Consider the following 17,509-nt stretch of genomic DNA (forward strand, 5'->3'; position numbering starts at 1 on the left):
CCGAGGGGGGCGGAGGGCGGGGGGCACCAGGGAAGGGGTTGTCGCACGCCTATCCGCTCGATAGCAGCTTTCAGTCCGTGCACGTTTACTACCCCCTAGAATTTTGTGCCCTATCTTTTCGAGACTCCCTGGTCGAAAAGATTCGTTTCTATTCTTCGTACCCGGTACGCCTTCGCCCGATACAAGATTCGCGAGATTTCACCGCGGCGTCGCGATCGAAACACCCGCTCGATGGATAATTCGCCGATAGACGAAAGGCGCCGAACAGATTTCTCGTCTCCCTGCGACATAGTCGCGATCCAATCGCGCCAAACGTTTTATCGGACGATTCTTTATGGTTCTACGAAAAACGAATAAACGACGAACAAACGTTTCTTTCGTTCGTTTCACGCCTCGAGCGCGCGCCTTCTCGCCAAATCTTCGAAAAACGATACGGATGGAATTCTTACGAGGATGTCGTTAAACGCGTCTATGGTTATACGTGCTTGTTCGCAAATTGTGGCAGTTGGATGGGTCCGCGCACCGAACGACGGAAAAGAGAGCATCGCGGTACACTCGACGCTTTTCCTAGGTCTCCGTGAACGGGTCTTCGTCCTGGAAAACCCTGAAAATTGATTTTCCAGGCGCGGTCTCCCGCGGTACCCACGCACAGGTCTGTTTCTCTCTCTCTCTCTCTCTTTCTCTCTCTTTCTCTCTCTCTCTTTCCCCTTTCCCTCGGTTGCATCGATTTTCACCTGACTCTCCTCGCATCCCCTGCAGCGAACTCGAACCAGCCGTTCATTCAGAATCGGAGGAAAAGAACGAAAAATCTGGGTCAACGAAATTTCGAGAACGATAAGCGAACGGATAATGGGACGAATCGACGCTTATCACCGATGAGACGGTTCGATTTTTCGTTTCGTCGATCCGTCGTGTTTCTACCACGAACCTCTATTCTCCGGAGGAAAGAGCCGCTGTACGTTAAATTACGGGAGGCGCGAAACCTGTACTCTCTACTGGTTTGGTTTCGAGCGGGGTCGAAGCCGGCGGACCGACGATACACCTCCACGGAAATATGGAAACGCGGGCACGGGCAGAAACGCGACGCCGAAGATCCTGTTGCTTTCGAACGTTTCCGAAAGTCGGGAAAACGAGTTAAGTCGGTCAAACGGGAGAAAACCGAAACTTTTTCGACTTTGAAAGTTTCGAGGACCGAGATAAATTTACGGACGCCTCGGAAATCGGTAAACTCGAGTTTGCCCTCGTTCTAAGATTACGCACGGCAGATTCTTTTCCCACTTTGCCACCTCCGCCACCTTCTTTCTTCCGACCTAGCTAAATAGGATCGCGTGCTTCGAAAACGAAAGGTTCATGCAAAGATTCGATGTCGTTTCGGATGTTCGATACAATCGCGAGTAATATATCCAATGGAAAAAGCAAGGGGAAAAAAATGATAAAAGTTAAGGTAGGGTAAGGTGAGGCAAGGCAAAGTAAGGTAATGTAAGGTAAGATAAGGTAAAGTAAAGTAAGGTAAGGTAAGGTAAGGTAAGGTAAGGTAAGGTAAGGTAAGGAGAGGTAACGAGCGACGCGGAAAGGTCGAGGCAAGTCAAGTTGGGTTAGGTTAGAGGTGTGAACGAGAGGGAAGGGTCGCATTTCGCTTCGATAAAGTTTGTTCGATCGGTCGTTAGTCCTGTTCGAAGGGACCAACAGGCTTGCCGCGCTTGTCGTTCCTACGAGGCCACGTGTATAAATACAATGGCCACGGAAAACCGAGCCAAGAGATTTTCTAAAGCGAGGAAAACAGTGTTTATCTCTCCTCTTTTTGTCTATTCGATTCTCTCTGCGTTCAGCTTAGGAGAAAGCGAACGGACCAACGAACGGGTTCTGCTCGACGAAAAGCGCGCTGCAGCTACGACTACGGTTACGACTCGGCTACACGGCTATGGGCTACGGCAATGGCCACGGCAGACGAGCGTTTAACTTTGTTCCGAAGTTCTCCAAGGTCGTATGGTGCGGCTGTAGGTCGGTGGTGCAAGAGGTGGCGAGACCGGGAGGACAAGAGGGAGAGAATTTCCGAGGCCGCGTCATAAATCTCTATCTGCTGGCTGCTAGGGGTAAACGCTCGCGGGATATACTTCGGCGACGTCTGTAATTTCGCGCCATCAGACCTTTCTCTCGCTTACTCGTCTATTCAAGCTCCCGCCTTCCACTTCTATCATCTCTATTTCTTTTTTTACTCCTCTCTTCCACCCACCCAGTAGTCGCTGTCCCCTGTCCTTCTTACGCGTATTTCTCCTTTAGTTTCATCGTTTTTCGACAGAATTTTATTACCCGATTCGCACGTTGATCGCCCGTGTTTGATAACAAGCATCGTAACATGATTGTCAAACTTCTTATACTCGAGATCATAGAACGAGCGAGTTTCGCCCCTACGTGATCGCGGCTGTACGAATATTATCGTAAGTGACGATATATTACGCCGCTGACACGCGCCAACTGAGGTGTAAATTCATTGTAAAACGAGTATAAAAAATACGGTTGACAGTTTCGGAAATATTGTCCTCTCGCGCAATAATTCGGTAAATAATAATAATCGACGAGTTACAAGTTACAGGTTACAGACTTCTCTTCTATAGTTTCGCAGTTCTATATTACAGGGAATAATCAATCGTAAAATTGAATTCATTTTATTATCGAATTTATCGTTCTAACCGAAAAGAATTTATCGCTGTTGGTAGCAATAATGGTAGTTCAATTGTGCGAGAGAGCCGAGGCAGCGACGAGGAGATAGAGTTTGAAAATTATACGTTGGGCAAACATTAAGTAATTTCTACTCGAACCCTAGTATCAACAAGAGTAAAAATAGGTATTAAGGGCTGTCTTTCCTTCCTTCTATTTTTACCCTTTTTTTCCTTTCTCTTCTTCCCTGCCTTCCCTTCGCTCTCTTCTTTCCCACCGTTGCTTGCTTCGCTGTTATTCCTTCCCTTCTTTTTTTCTCCTTTCATCCTATCTTTACCTGCAATTGTTACCAAAAACCTCGATATAGAGTCCTTTTCGAATTTCCTTCCTACCTCTCTCTAATTTTTGCCTCGAAACGTACACAGCAACGCGCTTCGAAATGTACGCAGAATTCAGACTCGTTAAATAAATTTGCCGCATTGTACGGAAGAAGGCGATTTATCGCTTATGACTGAACTTTTGAGAGCGATATAAAAAGGGCGGCGCAAGTCTGACCCAGACCTATTTAATCCATTAAATGGTACGCTTTGCAACACCTGCTGCACTGCTACCGCTAGAAACATGGTCCTCGCTAACAACCACCACCGCCACACCACCACTAACAAGTATCATCGGATTATTACGACAACATAGAACATTGCAAATCTGTTGCTGTTAGGCGAAGCGAGGGAGAAAGAAGAATCGAAAAAGTAAAAATGCAGAGATCACGAAAGTAACAAGAGAATAACAACGAAGGGAAAGTAATGGCAATTCTGTGAATATAAAAGTGAGTGGCGATCGACTGACGACTAGCCATGTTATTTTCTTTCGTCAATTTATATAAGTGCGCGTTATTTTTCGTTATTGTACCATCGTTTCGAAAGTTTCGTCGTATCATTTTCATAAAGAGAAGATGGTTCCGATGGAAAGAAGTTCTGTACGTGTCAGCCTCTTCGCATTTCGTTCTTTAAGCAATTTTTGCGACGACCGAAAATAACGCTGGTCTAACAGTGTCGTGTCTAATGAGCAGCGCAGATGAAAAACGATTCCGGACACGTATGCAATTGCATTTACACGTTTTTCGAATTCACGACTGATCGAGAACAGACATTTTGCCGTTATTAGTGTTAAAACTGTTCGATCTGCATCGGCTTCTAAGATCAGTCGAGAGTCAAGTGTTTTATAAACGCGTTATATCCTACTTACGAAATGATTTTATCGTGAACCGTGACATATAAGTCATTTGGAACTGGTTTTCTTAATACGATACCAAGCCAATATTTTTTCCATGCAACTCGCACTCGAATAGTACGAACGTCTCGCCAATGATCGTCGTTTGTCATCGTGGCGTTCCCCTCCTTATTTTCATCGTCGAAACTTTCGCACGAAACGATTTCATCTGGCTTTGTTCACGAAATTCGTCGTACGGATGAATAAATCGTTCGAATTAAGACGACGAGAAGCGAACGAACAATTTAACCTTGTACACTATGCGCCGCGTATCGTCGAGGATGCTTTTTATTTCGTTTCGTGCGCGTCGCGGGGCAATTTATCGTCTCGAGTTTACGGAACCCGAGTATGAACTTCCAGACAGTTTGTCGACAATGTTTGACCCAGACCCATTGAAATTCTCCCTTCCTCTACACTGAGCCGCGCAAATGTCGGTCGAACTTAACGACGAAGGTACTCAGCCTGTTTCCCGCGGATCTCACTGAAACAGATCTCGCGAATTTTCTCTCTCCATCTTATCTAACCACCGACTGAACCAACTTTTTTTTTCAGGGAAGTGTTTACACTTAAGTGGTCTGACACCCGAACCACTGACAGCAGATGACGACTACAAGCTCCTACGCTTCGGTATCGGTTTCACGAATATGGTAGCTCGTGCCACTAAAGGCAGCGCTGATCTAACGAGGAAGGAAATCAAAGAAGGTCAGTATACGAGACGATAAAGGTACATAAGCGATCCTCCAACGCCCAACGACAACAAAACCTGTGGACCGCTCTTTGTACGTGTGCGTGCATCGCGCATGTAATATAAATTACACGTAATTACCGTTTACGAGCATCTATCGACCCGAATTTCCACATTATTTAAATAATACATTTGGAAAATGATTATTCGAACGATATATTATTTTATTTGGCTATAGATTAGGTGGTGCGCTATCAGTTGATTTCTTAATACGTTGATCGCCACGTCACCCATATCTATGCGACGGGTATATACTTCAGGTGGGGTGGCGTCACCTAAGTATGGATGACGCTCTTCTTGTTCGAGTTAATTAAATATAGGATTTTACACACTATACCATACCTTTTATTAATTTCTATTCTGGATAAAATATTACATTATGCTATATCGCATGGTATTTGTTAAAACATTCCAAACACATCTGTGGTGATTTTGGGCACTTCGAACAATAGTCGTCGTCGCTACTCTCCTCACTTTCAAATATATTTTCATGCTGTTTACTGGACATTTTCAGGACGAAAAAATCACTGATGTACGTCTCACAAGTATGCTTCTCGACTAAATGAAAGATCCGAGATATTTGCCACGAGCTCCCTCGGAATACTCTAGGTGGAAAGCTCGTCGCTTTCCCCATTTCAGAACTAAATAATATTTTCTTTACAATGAATCGAAGGCGATAAACAACGAATCGAAGGCAATAGACAATGATTTCCCGCTTGTCGTTCAATTTACTCTGCGTCGTACCGGCGGTCAGATTTGGGCCCCGCAGGAAACTTAGCCGAATCGCGCTGGGCGACCAACGTGTTAAATAATACATTTGGAAAATGATTATTCGAATAATATATTATTTTATTTGGCTATACATTAGGTGGTGCGCTATCAAAGGATTAATCCTATCGGGGTCCTTGATTTCTTTATCTCGATTTCGCTTTAGTCTCGACCAAGAAAAACACCGTTGACGTTTTAAAAGAAAATCGTAGTATCAAGTTGAAATAAAAAATCGTGTCATAGGAAGCGTGTCAATAACGATTCCTCCATGTTTGTCTTAGATAAGAAATTTTCTAACGATGGAGAAGTACGGTTGAAAGTGACTCGAAGAACACGGTGAGATCAAGTAATCGAAATAATATTCGATTACCTGAATAATATCCAACTTTCGTGATATAGTAAATTATAAATAAATTACGAATTAAAGATGCACGGAACGCGTATAATACGCAGAAACGTACAAAATATCCAGAGTATGGTAGCCAATAATATTACCTAATGTGCGAAACAAATCTCTGAGCGTACATTCTACCCGTTTCGTTAGTTGTATTTATAAAAACACGAATTTGCATAAACATTTGCATTTTAATAATAAAATACAGCAAAAGCAGGCTTACGAACGTAACGGATGGAAAACTTCGATGTTAGGATATGGACGATGTATATAATGCGTGTAAAAATTTTAACCATATTGTACACACATGGGCCGCAAAAACTAGACCGTTTTAGACCGAGACGAACATGTTTGAACGTGGGTTGTTCGAACCAGCCAGACGAGTATCATTTCAGCGTGCATTGCATACACAGCGACTTACACGAGTACATACGTACATACCGATTTTTTACGCTGATCAGCATCGAGCGAATTAAATTCGATAACCGAAATCACGGACCGAGGATACAGAGTTGAACATGTTGTAAATTCGTATCACGGTTTCGTTATTTGCTTCTCCGCTTATCTGAATCGTCGTTAAATTTATTGTCACGCCGACAAGATATACTTACTCGCTTCGATTGTTCCTCGAACATAAGTTTTTACGAAGAGCAACATAACCGTTGTTAATTACGGTTCATTGATGTAATGTCTCCTTCCGCTCAAAAATGTACAATGTAACGCTTAGCGTAGCTAACATAGTAATTTTTACTTCTTTATTCTCGTTCCTTTCGTACCAAAAGGTTATCGTCTGTTAACTTTCTACGCGCTGTTTTCTCGAACGCTTAACAATCCTTCACTTTTTAAGCATTTTACGCGTACAACTTTCGTTAAAACTCTGTTCTTCGTAAACGGATACTTGTACAGAAAATTACACACACATACGTGCGTATGCGTATTGCTAGAGTTCGATACGCTTTCTACGAAAAGTGTTCAAAGGTTTAAACTCGACAAAGAACGTAAAGGAACTAGATAAAGGATTAAGCTGAACCGATATAAAGAGATAACAGGGAATACGTGGTTGAACGGACGAAAATGTAAACGATATCGAATGTCGATAAACGTTGATTTACTTACCGTCTCTGGATACCTGCTAGTAGCGAGAAGTCTCGCGTGCCACTAGATTCGATTTGCTATTTATCAAATTGTTAGCAAAACCGTGTTCACTTATCTCCAACCGGTGAATAGCAATAGCAGTTATTTCTTCGGTGTGTTAAAAAAAACTAAGCACGATCGCCGCGAAAATCTTTCGATCGACTTGCACTTCGAGCCGGTACCCTCCGCGATCGTCGCCGCGAGAAGACTGACGACATGCGGCATCAGCGTTTCCAACCAAAACCGTTGAATTCTCTCGGCCGTAAGACTACGACGCTCCCGCGCGACTAATAGATCGAAAAGTCAAATTAAGACGGAACTTAATAGATCGAGGACCAAGCAATGAAATAGCACGCGAAACTCGCGTAAATGTTATTGCAAAGATGTAAATGAACCGACTTACATACTGCTTAAAAAGATATACATTGGAGCGATGAATAATTTACAGAAACCCCTCTAATTCTTTCGAACGATATACTTGAAACATATTTTCGTATCGTCGTCGAACGATCGAGAATTCTTTCGCCGGTTATATTATTAATCGACAAAACTTTACAAAGTTGGTGCGTCTTCTTTACAGGCAGTCACATTTTGTTGGAGAAATTACGAAAGTATAAACCGAAGATCGCCGTGTTTAACGGTAAACTGATATACGAGGTATTCTCTGGGAAGAAGGAGTTTGGATTCGGTAGACAACCTAACCTGGTGGACGGCACAAATACGGTAAGAAAAGAATTAATTTTGCATCTCTTTCGAATGATAAAAGTAAAAGTGTCGCTAATAATCGGCAAACTGCTGGATTTCAGTACATGTGGGTGATGCCATCGAGTAGCGCCAGGTGCGCGCAACTTCCACGGGCGGCGGACAAGGTGCCATATTATGCGGCGCTCAAGAAATTTCGCGATTACTTGAACGGCACGATCTCTCATCTGGACGAGTCCGACATAGTGTTCGCGGACTCGAAGCTGAAGAAGAAGGAACAGGAGGCGATCGAGGACAAGAAACCGGCGTATTGCGAGGAGCTTACGAACGAAGGAGAGAGCAGGATCACCGACATGAATGGAACTGTCATCAAACAAGATTCAAATTGCCAAATACCTGGCAAGAAGAAAAGAGGCAGGCCAAAGAAGATCAAGAATCCGGAAGATCAACCACCGCCCGATCCCGAGAAATTAGACGCGAACGGGGAAGTGATAAAGAAGCGACGGGGGCGGCCGAAAAAGATTCACCAACAACAAAAGCAACAGGAGCGGGAGATCAGAGAACGAGAACAACAGCAGCAACAACAACAGCAACATCAGGGTATGGGTCATCTAGGAGACGGTTACGGTACCGTGGTACCAAATTGTTTCTCTCCGCCGAAGACGTTCGCGCATATGGCTCCATACCCTCAACCAATGAACGATTCTGGATACTACGGCCAAAGCATCAACGACAGTCCGTACAGTATAAATGCGAAACAGAGCCCGGTACATTTACAGCACTACAGCCAAAGTCCGAAATCCATGTCGCTCTCGTTTACTCATTCCGATCTATCCTCGGAGATCAACACCGCGATCTCTTCGGAGAACAACTTGGAGCCTTCGCCATTGACATCTCCGAGCGTCGAACACCCAGACTTCGAACCACCTACCAGTATCTCTCAACAAAATATGAACAACGATCATCGTCAGTACAATCCGGCCGGGAACGGCGACAATACGGGCCATCACGGTAGTCCAGGAACGCCGTCTCATCCGAGTTACACCAGCTACATGGGTTACCACGAGCAAACCTCCGACCCCCACAATCCCCATCCCCATCAGACCACGCCGACACCGTTGAGTCAAACTACCGACGAACATTCGCATCACTCGCATCCCACTCCTCCGCATACGCATCCCCATACGCCGACACACGCCTCGATGTCGCCTCATCATCCGCACGAACAGTACGCCATGAAAAGGAACACCGGACAGGACGTGGCCTCGAAAAGTCTCAGCGACCTGGAATCTCTAGTCGATCAGATACCGAGCATAGCCGATGGGGGTAGCCAACGTTTGCAACACACGCATCCCGGAATGACCGACGATGGATCTCTGGCGGAAAAAATGGAAGCGCATCATCAGTCTTATTTGTCGGGATTCTCCGGTATGCCTAACGCTGGCATGTCCAATTACAGCCCTCCCTTGGCGCCTACCGGTGCGATCTATCCATCTTCGTTGCACCATTCTCCCAACGACGGTTACGGTTCTCTTTACGGCATGAATGGACGCCAACATCAAGATTCGCAGCAGCAACAACAACAGCAACAGCAGCAGCAGCAACAACAGCAGCAGCAACAGCAGCAGCAGCAGCAGCAGCAACAACAGCATCAACAGCAGCAGCAACAGCAACAGCATAGTAAATCTTATACCGTCGAAAATCTAGCGTCTAGCAATTACACGCCGAGCATGAGCCACGGACATCCTGGTAACTCGTATCCGAATATAATTCCCGGACCTCATTATCCCGTGCCGATGGGATCGACGAACGGGTATCTTTTTGGTGGCCTTGAGTCAAGCTTGATGCAACGCACCTACGGGATGAGCGGTATGAGCGGTATGGGAGGAATGCATCCATCCCTCGGTCACATGGCCAATCCTTATTCCTATAATGGTTCGTATTCTAGTTCCTTCGACGCCTATCCGGCGCCGCCAGCAGGGATTCACGCGCCCAGCGCCAATTATCCCGGCGGTTACGCGAGCGTTGGTAGCGCGACGCCAGGTACTTCTACGCCACCGTCTTACCTTCCTTCCCATCACAGGCCGTCGGTCGACCTCGCTTACGACGGTGTATGATAATCGATGTAAAGCTATTATTCGACGTACATACGCGCACGCTCACACACACGCTCGCATTCGCCCTCGCGCGCATGCGCGCGCGCGTTTACACAAACACGTATACAAATACACGCACAGGACAGACATACAGACAGACAACAGACAAACAGACAGACGAACGGACAGACAACTGGCAAACAAGCAGACGATTCGAGCGCTACGTTTATCTTTTCTACGTATTTTTACACGTTTAGGATCCGCCGGAACGATCGTCTCTTTCTGGCGCGACTTGCTACTGCGATTTGCGCGCCCGTTTTTCTTCCTCTTTCTCCTTTCATCGATCTCTCCGAGCTTCTTTACGCTTTCCTCGAACCTCCTGTACCTTTCATCGCGTGTTTTCGTATTCACTCGGAACTCTTCCCTCTCCCGATTTTTCCCCCTTCTTTTCTTTTTCATCCGGCTAGATCAACGATTAGCAACGGGCGCACGGTTCGAAACCGCGACGGCAACCGCTATGAGAAAGAAAAAGAAAGGGAAAAAGCCGGTTCTCGCACGCGCTACGCAATCAGGCTGTCGAATTATGTAAATGCGTTAATAGGGTTTCGAAAGTGGCGTGCTCGTGCAGATGCTATTTGTCTCTTTTTCGCAGTGATCGCGCATCGATCGTCGATAATGGGAAAAGTCGAACGTTGAAGTTTCGCTTCTTTCCATCGTTTTCTAACGTTATACTGTTACGCTTTCGTTATTGTTGAAGAATATTCCGCTGTTTCGCTTCACTGGCAAACATGTGCGATCTGTTGCTGTTTCAACGAATCGGTATACATTTTTCTCCGAACGTCGCTCGTTAAAACATGCAAAAGTTTTACGTATTTACGCGTGTATTCGTCCTTATTTTATCCTCTTTTTCCGTTCCTTTCGTTGTATGAGAGAAGGTATGCAGTTTGTACGCGTCGAATCGTTTACGTCACGTTATTAACTGTAATCGTTATGTCCACGAGCGAGACTGCTATTCGATAAACGGTAGCGTTCGACCTTCGTGTTGAAGCATTTTTTACGAACCAATGGACGAAATATATCCGAATTAGCGGAATATGTATACACGTTCGCGTTGAAACATTGACCGGTAATCGTAGCGATGCGCTAGTCGCAAAAATGTAATTCGCGAAAAGTCGTTCGATACACTACCGAGTAGAAAGTACGACTTTCGATGATATTCCTAAAAGAATTTGGAAATATTTTCTGTTCGCGGTGTAACAAATGCGATGTCGTAGGTATACGACTGCTGCATCCTATACAGCTATGTATATGCGTGCGTTACAGTGTATGATACGTTACATCAAAGCAATAGCGCATACACGCGTGTGCACATGATTAATTGCAAACTGTATATGTTTAATGCGAATCTAGTCAATTCGATTCGTTGAATCGTGGCGGTTTATCGCAATCGACCGAGTAATTTTACACGCGGATTAAGTCGGGAAAGAAAACTGACCGATCGATAGAGGTACTGAATTTCGCGCAATTTCCCTTCCGCTCGTACGGACAGAGAAGAGATTCGACTGAATCGCGATCGACGTTAACCGATCACAGGCGAATATTTCACCACGTTGATTGTATTCTCGCGTAATAGCCTACTTTTAACGTGTTATTTTTTATCGCCTGTATCCCAACATGAAATAGTGGAATCTTCTTTTTGGTCATCAAACGACATAGACAGATGCATTCGTCGTAATTTTTCCCTCTAACTCTTCATTATAATTTCGCGGATACTTTTTAATTTAATCGGCATAAACAGGCACGAAACAGAAATGGAAACGTAAATGGTCGAAAGATTTCTCTGTCTATACGCGTTGGTCGAACGAATCGCGAAAAGTTTGAGCAGTAAGAAAATAAAAAAAAAAAAAATTAAAAAACGGGAGAGAGATGGGTCGCGGAAGAAAATCTCTCGATAGTCGATTGGGTAGGCATCCTCGCTTTCGTACCTCGCACTCGCTACAGCCATAGCCATAATCGTTCTCGTTGCAATTTGTTTATCGGTTAATGCATATCGGTTAATCGTTGACTATCGACGTCGCTGTGAAATGTCATAGGTTACCGTGATTTTTATAGTTATCGCGTTATGTTGTCTCTCGTTAATTGTATATTTCATCGCTGCGTTTCGAGTAATCGAGGATTACAGTGTTTTTATCGATACACGATCACAAACAGTCGATGTAGATGTATGCCATAACCGACATCCTCTTTTGTCGCTAATCAATGCTGTAAAATTGCGCATCTGGCATGATTATATGCAAAGAAATAAATATACGCACGCGTACGTGTACACGATCGTACATAAACAAGTGGTAAAGAAAGAAGAAAAAAGGAAGAAAATGAAAAAGAGAAAGAAGAAAGAAGATGAAAGAGATATACGTATACGCGTGTACGCGTTCACGTGCCTATACTTATAGAATACACATACAAAGTATAAATATTATATATTGACTATCTACGATAAGCGAGAAACATTTATCGAGTAATCACATAGGATGTGTTGAAACATTTAAAATGATGCACAGGGTATAGATGAGAAAATCGTTGATATAATAACTGATGTCTATATAATGAATGTTTCTTTTGTTCTATCGGCCTCAAGGACACAAAGCGCGTACGATCGACAATTAATCTATGGTAGATGTTTTTCAGAATCCATTCCGATTCAAAGGGGACGGTTTTAGTATAAGTGTCGTCGGTGTTAATCGTTCGTCGATAATGAAACGAAACGAAGAAAAAATAAAGGGACGAAAAAGATGGAAGCAGGAAAACAGAAATGAACGTATACCGTGCCGAACGGAACGAACCATCGCTAATCGATACCTTTCGATTAATCGAATCAATCGATTGTAAATTGATCGCTAAGAATTAAGTATTAAGTATAAATATATTATACAGATTTAAGTGGTTTCGCTGTTGATCGTATCGAATAATAATAATAATAATAATAATAATAATAATAATAATAATAATAATATTAATAATAACTATAACAATAACAACAACAACAACAACAACAAAATAATAATAATTAATAATTAATAACAATAATAATTAATAATAATAAAACGAGAAAAAAGAAAGAAAATCGAAAGAAAAGAAAGGAAAAAATTTCGAGCGTAAGCGAGTAAGAGAGCTTGGGCCAAAACCGGCCTCCGACATATTTTTTAATCGCTTGGAACCCTCTATTATTCTACCTTTTAAACTTAACGGTGTGAATGTCCAGCCGACCGATCGATCGATCGATCGATCGACCGATCCGTCGATTCGTGGCCGAAAACAGTAATCGACCGCTCGCTCACTCGCTTCTATCTTAAACCACACTTCTCTGTCATAATTCTCATTATCAGCATCGTATCGATCGCTCGGATTATTGAGATGTGTTCTATATCGACCAACAACGTACAAGTACTTGCGGAGTATTTATAGCTGTTCGTACAACGCGGGAAAGAGGGGCAACGTATCTTACGTTATTCTTTGCAATTTTTATTTCGTTTCTCTTTTCCTATATTCTGCCCCCTCCCCCTCCCCCCACTTCTCTTCCTTTTTTACGTCACTCGTTGGATCAACGATTTCTCGCCTTAAAATTGATTCGCGATAATCCTCCAGACGCTTCGTTCGAAACTACATCATCCTTCCCTTCGCATCCTTCCTTTTCCTTCGCCTTTAACGCTCGCTTTTCGTCTTTTTTTTTCGTACTCGCCTTTTCGTTATTTTCTTTATCATTGGATCGGGATTACACGAAAAATCAAACTTAAAAACATTTCATTCGGATCCTTTACACGTGCAACGAACTTGCAGATTTTACTTATAACTTTCGAACAAAGCAAACAGAGAAAAATAAAGGATCCGAGAGCTCAGAGAGGACAAGGAAGGAAAAAATGTAGGATTCGATCGTTCGTTCGATCAACGAATAAGAGTAGAACCAATTCGATATAAATATTCGTTTTCTTTTTCAATTTTTACTGCGAGTTCCAGCTCCTTTTGATTAATCGACAAATTTTCTCCAACGATCGTTGATAACGATTCAATAACATGCTTGGAAATTCGAGTCGCTCGTATTTTCGTGTATGATCGTTTCGCACGAAAAAATGTTCGATCGAACAAAGTAGTGATAATATCGTACCGTGCATGTTGGAATTGAGCAATGGCGAATGCACTGCAAACGCTCATTTAAATGCACACTGTTTTCTCGCTTCGACAAATTCGTAACATCATTGCTGGTTGTTCGTTTGTTCGTTCTTTCGTCCATTCGTAATGTTCCAGATACACGAAAATTCGGGCTGTTTCTTTCATTCGAAGGAACGAATCGATGTACGCTTAACGATCATAAACGTAGCATAGTTGGATTCGTAATTCTAAATGTTGTGTGTTGCGTTATTTGCCATGAAAGTCGGTCGGTAAACTAAACTGTACTCGAAAGGTGCATCGGTTACCCAACGATTTATTTTTTACCAACCGTGCACACGAATTCGATTGTTGATTCTTCGATCGAATGTGCGATCGTCTCTATTACCAATAAACGATACGTTTTTCTTCAAAACGAGGAATACTCTTTAGAATACACGTCTGTTTCGCCATGCAGCATATTCTCTTTTGAAGAAATAGAACGTCGCATGTATTCGATTATCCACATCGAATATTCAAAATTACAAAGTTCATTATCAAATTTGAAGTACCGATCCTCTATTGACTGTATGTATGTGTATGTATTGCTGCTTATATGCATGTACACACATGCATATACACATGTAAAGCTTAAAGAGTAATTCCAGTTCTTTTACAGAAAACATTATCTGGCAACATCTATCGATTCGGACGATTTAACGAATTAAAAGACAAAGATACAGATTTCAAATAAATTCCTTTATTCTACTTAATTCATAGTATAATCGAAATATAGTGGTTCGATCGCGACGTCCCACGATCTGGAATTTTTACTGAAATGTGAAATTCAAAAATAAAATATTTGCTGTCACTTACCGTCACGAATGTGACTTCGAAGTTTGCCAGACTAACGTATAAGATTGATGCTAATTGTTATTTCGTGTTTTCTCGACTCTTTCTTGATTGCTTTGACTAGCTTTGCGTACACGTACAGAACGTAATTTATGATATCGAATCTTTCCAGTAAAAGGAAATCTTTAACAATCTATTACCGCTTCGTTAGAATCCTGTTTAGCATCCTTTCAACAATCATATTGCAGTCAGTTTCGTTGTTACTGTCCAAACATAATTGTAACGATATTATCGAGAGAATGATCAGTGTCGTGCAAAACCACCATTGGAGAGAAAGAAATACCGAAGTCGTCAGTATGCGTTGAATTGTGTGATATGTGAATGAATGAAATCGCATTATGCAATCCTTCTTGTAAATTTTAAATATAACGAATCCTGTGAAAACATTTTTCTCTTTTTGGACTCACTTTACCTGAGTCATTGGCAGTTTGTGTCAAAAAATAAATTGATTCGTTAAAAGAAAATTGTCCTGTGTTTATTATTTCCAACAGTTCGTATATCTTCAAAACTTAAATGAAGAACAAAAAACATTTAAAAAATATACGAACTTTCATTTAGTTAATGTGTTGATTGTTCCTTAAAAATATAATTATTGGATTTATCTAGAAATATTATAACAAAACCAAAAAATGATATAGTCCAAGAGTAATAAGTAATGAGTAATCAAACTAAAAGAATTTATCCCGCCATCTATCGAGTAGATGTAGAAATATACGTTTTCGCGTTTGATCTATATACTATTTAGCTCGTGCTTTGTAAAACACAAAGTGTGTTGGATAAATTGTGTTCATCAGTGTCGTAATTATAATTTCAATTTAAAATGCCGTTGGAAAATCTAGACGAAGAGGGTTTAGAAAAGAATCCCAAATTAGAGTTGGCTCAAACTAAATTCTTATTGAGTCTACCAGAACATAAGGATGATCCATTTTTAAAGAACAAACTATTAGATGCCATTAAAGCAGACGGTGAGATAGCATTTTTGCTTCCTTAGTTAACAATTTTAGTTTATCTATACAACAGGGGATTTTACTTATAATAAATTAAATATTTGATATTAAAAATATAATTAATACTTTTATGCAAGTTGAAACTAAGAAAACTACCATGACACTTAATATAATCTTTTTATTGCTGACTATTCCTTTTTATAGTATTCCCCTTGATTCAATAATTTCCTTTCCTTTGATTTGAAAATCTCATTTTTTTTTTCGTTACTGTTCAATAAACTCACAATTCATTTTTTCTTTCATTAGATATGGCTCCATTCTATGAAGAAGTTTGTAAAGATTTGAATTGGCCAGTCGATGATAATCTTTTAGCTACAATGAAAGCTAAGAATATGGAACAACTGAAAGAATTAGATGACGCAATTGAAGATGCTGAGAAAAACTTAGGTGAAATGGAAGTCAGAGAAGCCAATCTTAAAAAGTCAGAACATTTATGTAGAATAGGTGATAAGGAAGGTGCCATTTCAGCATTCAGAAAAACTTATGATAAAACTGTATCGTTAGGACATAGATTAGACATAGTATTTCATAATATTAGGATTGGATTATTTTATCTAGATCATGATCATGTTACTAGAAACATAGAGAAAGCTAAAAGGTACGTATGCATTGAAAAATAGGGTGGATGTAACAGAATGTAAGTACCACTATTTTATTTCAGTTTAATAGAAGAAGGTGGTGATTGGGATAGACGAAATCGTTTAAAAGTATATCAAGGGACATACTGCATAGCAGTACGTGACTTTAAAGAAGCTGCAACTTTCTTTTTGGATACGATTAGCACGTTTACCAGTTATGAACTGATGGATTATAATACATTTGTGAGATACACTGTGTATTTAAGCATGATAAGTTTACCTAGAAATGAACTTAGAGATAAGATTATCAAAGGTTCAGAAATTTTGGAAGTACTTCATAGTAATCCAGATGTAAAAGATTACTTATTTTCTCTATATAATTGCCACTATACTGATTTTTTTAAAAATCTAGGTATTAAGAATTTCCATTTCAGTATTAAAACTTGATAATTTCATATTTTATTTGTTATTATGTATGAATATGGTTTCAGCACACGTCGAAGGTTTGTTGCGTAGAGATTATTTAATTTTCCCACATTATCGGTACTATGTTAGAGAGATGCGCATTCTCGCATACACGCAACTTTTAGAATCTTATAGATCTCTTACACTTCAATACATGGCTGAAGCATTCGGCGTTACAATAGAATACATTGATCAGTAAGCTTGGCAAATTTCATTCTCTGCTAGTATAATGTGCATTTAATTATTATTTCAACTATTTTTTGCAGGGAACTATCGCGTTTTATCGCTGCTGGAAGATTGCATTGTAAAGTTGATCGTGTTGGTGGAATAGTTGAAACTAATAGACCAGATAATAAAAATTGGCAATATCAAGCTATGGTCAAACAAGGAGACTTGCTGCTTAATAGGGTTCAAAAGTTATCGCGTGTTATTAATATTTAATTATATAAAGAATAAATCGAAATATCAAATTTTAAGATCTACTTATTGTCTGGTGTGTTCTTAACAAAATCTGAAGTTCTTTTTATTGCCCACGATTTTAATTTTGTATTAAAAACATAATATAATTAATAATTTTTACGATAAAAATATATGCGTTGTATCTAACCCCTAATAAATCCTAGTTACGATTTTTCCCC

At 41.1% G+C, this 17,509-nt stretch overlaps 3 protein-coding genes across 3 annotated transcripts in view; 2 read left to right on the forward strand and 1 right to left on the reverse strand.

The window, feature by feature from the left end:
• The window catches only part of LOC100746538, a 67,910-nt gene extending 60,793 nt beyond the window's left edge, over positions 1-7,117 (reverse strand). Inside the window, exon 1 of the mRNA XM_024368070.2 lies at positions 6,951-7,117. The gene's annotated coding sequence lies outside the window, so the exon portion shown is untranslated. The remainder of the gene's footprint in view (positions 1-6,950) is intronic.
• Positions 1-14,582, forward strand: part of LOC100741428 (probable serine/threonine-protein kinase yakA) — a 56,817-nt gene extending 42,235 nt beyond the window's left edge. The window contains exons 7-9 of the mRNA XM_003490031.4: positions 4,480-4,629; positions 7,549-7,691; positions 7,775-14,582. Coding sequence (XP_003490079.1) covers positions 4,480-4,629; positions 7,549-7,691; positions 7,775-9,787 — 2,306 coding nt within the window. The 3' untranslated portion in view covers positions 9,788-14,582. The remainder of the gene's footprint in view (positions 1-4,479; positions 4,630-7,548; positions 7,692-7,774) is intronic.
• Positions 14,583-15,523: 941 nt separating this feature from the next.
• On the forward strand, positions 15,524-17,357 carry LOC100741548 (26S proteasome non-ATPase regulatory subunit 6). Its single transcript, XM_003490032.4, has 5 exons — positions 15,524-15,786; positions 16,075-16,426; positions 16,490-16,818; positions 16,898-17,066; positions 17,138-17,357. Exons 1-5 carry the CDS (start codon positions 15,642-15,644, stop codon positions 17,310-17,312), a joined length of 1,170 nt encoding a protein of 389 aa, XP_003490080.1. The 5' UTR covers positions 15,524-15,641; the 3' UTR covers positions 17,313-17,357.
• Positions 17,358-17,509: the final 152 nt, after the last annotated feature.

The sequence above is a fragment of the Bombus impatiens genome, unplaced genomic scaffold (assembly GCF_000188095.3).
Source record: "Bombus impatiens unplaced genomic scaffold, BIMP_2.2 scf_0389, whole genome shotgun sequence".
Lineage (NCBI taxonomy): Eukaryota > Metazoa > Arthropoda > Insecta > Hymenoptera > Apidae > Bombus > Bombus impatiens.